This window comes from Oryx dammah, unplaced genomic scaffold (genome assembly GCF_014754425.2).
Source record: "Oryx dammah isolate SB20612 unplaced genomic scaffold, SCBI_Odam_1.1 HiC_scaffold_7, whole genome shotgun sequence".
NCBI lineage: Eukaryota > Metazoa > Chordata > Mammalia > Artiodactyla > Bovidae > Oryx > Oryx dammah.
In genome coordinates, this window is record NW_024070191.1 from 2,324,377 (window position 1) to 2,330,376 (window position 6,000).

Consider the following 6,000-nt stretch of genomic DNA (forward strand, 5'->3'; position numbering starts at 1 on the left):
CTCAGTGACTAAGTACAACACAGCAACAGCCAGGGAAGCAGGAAAGTGAGACATGAGGGATGGGAGGAGTCCTGAGCGGCTTTCATACTTTGTGGAGGTGAACCACGTGTCTGTCTAGTCGTCAGTGACGTGTGGGTGCCCCACGGGGGCCCTTTATGTTCAGAACCCGGGCTGGGACTTGTGGATAACTTAGTCTGAACCCTTTGGAAGTTGGTCTATAAAAAAGGATACATTGTTATAATGAGATAATTTTAAAAAAAAAAAAAAAAAAAGGCAGTAGGTTCAGTCTCAAGGTGATTCTGTGTCCTGTGGGTTGATGCTCTCAACCCACGTGGGCTGGAGATTCTAATCACTGAGATCCTGACCACAGAGCTCAAATCCTACTCCTGCCCTGTCACTGAGGAAGGCCACCTAGTTTTCCTGGGTATCTCTTTTTTTTTTAACCAGTAAAAAAAGAAAAATAAAGAAGTGTTTAATAATAATACTTAAATCACAAGATTGATGCAAGAAGGAAATGAACAATATATATATAAAGCACTTAAAAGTATCTCTTGCTTAAAAGTAAGCCACAGTTGGTTCCTTTCTTTTTAATTGTTTTTTTAAACTGAGACACATCAATAAAAGCTCACCAGGAGCAAACAAGTTTTAAAGAATGACAGCAAGGGGAAATCAAAACTGCGAATTTTGAAGATGTGACTATCTGGACATAGTCACATCTTTGATGTAACATGATCTGTGTGTAAGCTGCAGGAAATTAATTTGCTTTTCTGTACTGGTTTTGTAACCTTTTAAATGAGGAAACAGAACCATCCTGCCCCAGTCACTGACATGACCTAGTGAGAGGCAGCAGGTGCAAAGCCCAAGTGGCATCAGCCAGCACTTGGCCCATGTTGGTGCCCCCTTTGCCAGAAGATTGATGGAGGGTCTGGTGAGGGAGCCCCCTGGGTGCCTACCTGTCAACTTCAGCTCCCCCTGGGAGTCAGTCAACGTCGCGTTCACTTTGCTGCTAGTTGCGTTGAACCAGTCGACAGTTAGGGTCGCAGGCTGTCTTTTCCCTAAATATTCGTAATATCCCTTCCACACTGAATGGATGAAAAACACATCTGAAGGAACTGTGGGGGGAAAAAAACAGACGAATGTTAGCACACACAGAACAATTACGTCAGACGTTTTAATACACAGAAGGCATAGCATTGCTCATTAAGACAGCACGACAGTGACGATGGTGATGAAGAAAACCTGTCTGTGTCCCTTCACAGCAGGTTTGTAAGAGTCAGGTGAGCCGGGCCGGGAGCAGGCAGGTTACTGTGCCATGCAGACAGTCATCTGTCACTGGGGTGGATGCCAGCGCACCCGTGTTACCAGATCCGCCAGGGCCAGCCTGTGTGGTGAACGGGGACTGCGGACACTAGATAAGGTCTCACCAGTCAGGCTGACCTGCAGATCGCTACTGCTGTGTCCCTGACCATCCGAGTCCACCTGCTGTGGGAAGACTTAGGAGGCTCAGAGGAGCTGACATCTGCCAGGGCCCTTCTGCCCTCAGAAAGCCTGCATTTCACAGCACCACTCTGACTGCTCAGACCCGGCTTACGGAAACAAAGATGCTTAATTTCCCAAGATCTTCATTTTGTAAGTAAAGCCAATCTCTCATCTAGCTCTTCTGCTCTACTCTAACCCCCTTGATGAGAAATAGTCCAGAATTGGTAAGAAAGCTAGACTAAATGATGTCAAAAACCAAAGGCAAACAGTCTTCTTAAAATATTACAATTCATCTGGGACAGGAATTCTTACAAAGATTATTGAGCTATTCTCTCTTTTCACTGGTTACAAACAAATGAAAACTTTTCACATTTCTGCTAATGAATAAGTATAAAATCCTGCTATTTTTACAATATTGCTGTAACATTTTACAGGGGAATTGATGTAAATATGCATCAGTGAATCCACTAAATTTCCCTCTGCTCTGTCTCATGATATGTGTAAAATGTTTAGTTGGACGACATCCCCCGTGAGCGGGACTGGTCAGAAGGTACTTTTGGACTTCCTAGGTACAAAGAAAGATGCTTGTCTCCCTAAATGTGTTTTTAGCAAACACACTTATGGCCACAGTGCGGTGAGGTCAAACCACAGAGTCCCTGGTTGTGCTTTTCTTTCCGGCTCCACTGGACGTTTGCCTGTTTTCCCAGACAGGCTGACCCTAAAGATGTCTCCCAACAACAGAACAATGTCAGCACTTGCTAGGGCTTTGATGGACCCAGATTCCTAATAGTAATAGTTTTAAAACTCAAGTTTGAAGCAGAGACTTGACACAGGCCTCTGACACAGCTGCTGATTGATCAGGACACTGAGCAGGCCCGTTGTCAGCAGTATCACCGAGGCCCACTTTTCATCGGCAAGCCCGAGATGCCTCGTCTTCCTTTTCTAAAATAAATAGCCTTTTAAACAGTATCCAGATCGCTTTCCCTACTCAGAAGGGACACACCCAGTGGAAGCCGTGAATGTGCCGAGGTCCTCTTGTTGGCAGGTCGGGTGGGCCAGCCGGGCTGGGCAGCAGGAGCAGGTTGGTGGGGCAGCTCCGAGTGTGCTCAGCTGTGACCACTGGGGACGTGGAGGATCCTTTTGGGTCCTTGTCCTCTGACCTGCTGCTGGCAGTTTGCAGTGTAATGTAACCACCACAGTGGAGGTGCTAGACTGTGTGCCTAGACAAAGAGGCCCGTTTCATCAGTGCTTCCCTTCAGAGGATAGGGCACACTGAGGTAGAGCTGATTCATACTGATGTTTGGTAGAAACCAATGTAATATTGTAAAGCAATTATCCTTCAATTAAAAATAAATTTTAAAAAGAGCCTGCAGATTTTTCAGTGCCTACAACAAAACCAGCAAACAAAGCAGAACAAACACCACCACCACCACCCACTGTGCTTTCCTCCACTGAAGTAAATATTGCCTGGATAGAGTACTGATTTCTGTGTTTGATTTTCAAATAACATTTACATAGAATAGTACAGAAAAACATTTTAAGGTAGGTCTCATACTTCATGGTGTACAATGCATGAATTCCTTTAGCCATGTTGGAACTTTTTGCCTCATTTAAGAATTAAATGCAAAACCCAGCAACTGTGACTGAACTACAGCATTTCATATACTCTCTCCACATATGATCCTGGAACAGAGTTTATGGCTAAGAAACCAGTGTGAAAACCTGAATACAGAAAACACCAGAAAATGCAACTTACCTAAGTGTTTTCTGTTGTATTTTTTTTTGTTTGACTTACATTATAACTTGGGGACACATGATATTGTTTCAATATTCTCTAAATTTATAACAGCCCAGGTGATTTGGAGTAATGAACATCTTCATTAAGAAATAAAGCTGCACCTTTCCTGTTTGCTACAGCATGCATTAAGCAAGGTATCACACACAACAGAAAGCAAGAATTAATGTATCAGAGGTAGAGGATGGAGATACTTGGGGAAGGATGTACCCCACAATTGAACTGCTGGAATGCACAGCTGTCGTGATGTGTTGTTTACCGTAGCGTCCTCGTGTGGAGGAAAGACGTACAACCCTCTTTATAAGGCTCTCCGTTATACCACATTCTGGCTCAACATTTGATGTCCACTTCTGCCTACAAAAGGCCCAAGGTACCTTTTTGTAAACCAGTGTGAGACGGTGACAGAGGTTTTCCTTTTAAGGATTGTTATTCCATTAACACACCATGGTTATGAGAGAAACAGGAACCTGTGTGGGCTTGGGGTTTTAAATAACTGAAACTTTAATTTTTTTATAGACTAAAGGAATCAGAAATTTGTTTCTTTGGCTGCACAGAGTATAGTAGAGAACAGATAATCTTATTTGATTTAAATCTGTAACTGTTCTGGTATACAAACCTGGAGTTTTAGTAACTGTTTCATTAACTTCTCTCACTCCTTTACCTACAAGTAAAAAGACAAATTATCACTTTCAAAAAACATTTATTTTTGAATAAGTTTGAAAAAATGTCAAACCGAAGCAATGTTTGTTTCTCCAGATTTCTTGAATGCACAAAATAGTAATATCTTATACATCTCCACTTTAAACCCATATATTCACAGCATAACGTCCTTTGCTTTTGTGGGAAAACTGAGTTTCTTAGTGGAAATCAATTTGGATCTGACTTGTGCATTCAGTGTGCTACAACAGAGAGCCTTGTAAAGGAGGGTGTTATACCCTTTCTCACTCCTCTTTGGGATCTCCTGCCCCCAAGGGAAAGGTAATTTATGAAATTACTTTGCAAAGAGTTACAATCCATCTCAATTTTCCAAGTCTCCACCCTGATCAATGAACTCACGAGTTAGCAGTGAACATCAAAATACTTCCCCTGCAAAATGTTTAATTTGGTCTATCAACTTAGATTTAACTCATAATCTCTTTGATTTCATAGTTTTGTATCAAACTACAAATTACTACTTTTTTTTAAAGTATGTATTTGTCTATTTCAGTGAGAAAGAGGAAAGGGAGACATAAGTGACTTAACTCCTAATGTGAATTTGACTGAAGATTTATGAGGGGATTTTGACAGAAAGTTGTTTCTGGGGAATTCTGACAGAAAATAGGGAGATTCCAAGGAACTCCCAAATCCAGAGGGGCAGAAGCAAGTTTCCAAGGGGATTGCCAAGGGGCAGAAGGGGTTTCCACGGGATTCCTGAGGGGCAGAAGGGGGTTTCTGGGGGATTCCCCATCAGCAGATGGTGGTATCTGGGGGATTCCCCACTGAAAGAAGAGGGTTTTGGGGGGAAATCTGAGGGGCAGAAGAGAGTTTCTGGAGGAATCCTGAGGGCAGAAGGGGGTTGTCCGGAAATTCCCCACCAACAGAAGGTGGTTTCCTGGGGATTTCCCCACCAGCAGAGGATGGTTTCCGGGGACTGCCTGCCAATAGAAGGGAGTTTTCAGGGGGATGTCCCACAGGCAGATGGTTTCCAGGGGATTTCCCAGCAGTGGAAGGTGGTGTCCGGGGTATTCCCCGAGGACAGAAGTCGGTTTCCAGGGAATCCTGAGGGCAGAAGGTAGTAAGTATCCAGGGGAATCCTGAGGGGCAGAAGGGGGTTCTGGGTCGGGGGGAATCCTGAGGGCAGAAAGTGGTTTCCAGGGAATTCACCACCAGCAGAAGGTGGTTTCGGGGGATTCCTCACTGACAGAGGTGGTTCCCAGGGGAATCCTGAGGGCAGAAGGGCATTTCTGGTGGAATCCTGAGGGTAGAAGGCAGTTTCTGGTGAAATCTGAGGGCAAAAAAGGTTTCTGGGGTATTTCTGAGGGCAGAAGGAGCGTTCTGGGGGATTCTTAACAGCAGAAGGTGGTTTCTGGTGGAATCCTGAGGGCAGAAGGGGTTTCTAGAGGAATCATGTGGGCAGAAGGGGATACTGTTGGAATCCTGAGGGCAGAAAGGTGTTTCTAAGGGAATCCTGAGGGCAGAAGGGGATTTTTTGTGGAATCCTGAGGGCAGAAGTGGGTTTCTGGGGGAATCCTGAGGGCAGAAGGGTATTTCTGGTGGAATCCTGAGGGCAAATAGGGGTTTCTGGTGGAATCTTGAGGGCAGAATGTGGTTTCCAGGAGAATCATGTGGGCAGAAGGGGGTTCAGGTGGAATCCTGAGGGCAGAATGTGGTTTCCAGGGGAATCCTGAGGGCAGAAGGAGGTTCAGGTGGAATCTTGAGGGCAGAAGGTGGTTTCCAGTGGGAATCTTGAGGGCAGAATTGGGTTCTGGTGGAATCCTGAGGGCCAAAGAGGTGTCTAGGGGAATCCTAAGGGCAGAATGGGGTTTCTGGTGGAGTGCTGAGGGCTCACTGGGGTTCTGGGGTGGAATCCTGAGGGCAGAATGTGGTGTCCAAGGGAATCCTGAGAGGTAGTATGGGGTTTCCAGGGCAATCCTGAGGGCAGAAGTGGATTTCTGGTGGAGTTCTGAGGGCAGAAAGGTGTTCTTGTGGAATCCTGAAGGCAGAAGGGGGTTTCTTGTGGAATCCTG

At 45.0% G+C, this 6,000-nt stretch overlaps 1 protein-coding gene across 1 annotated transcript in view; it reads right to left on the reverse strand.

Moving 5' to 3' along the window:
• The window catches only part of CSMD1 (CUB and Sushi multiple domains 1), a 2,078,553-nt gene that overhangs the window by 15,501 nt on the left and 2,057,052 nt on the right, over window positions 1-6,000 (reverse strand). Inside the window, exons 65-66 of the mRNA XM_040243208.1 lie at window positions 3,891-3,935; window positions 954-1,112 (exon numbers count right to left, since the gene is read on the reverse strand). Of these exons, the coding sequence (XP_040099142.1) occupies window positions 954-1,112; window positions 3,891-3,935 (204 nt within the window). The remainder of the gene's footprint in view (window positions 1-953; window positions 1,113-3,890; window positions 3,936-6,000) is intronic.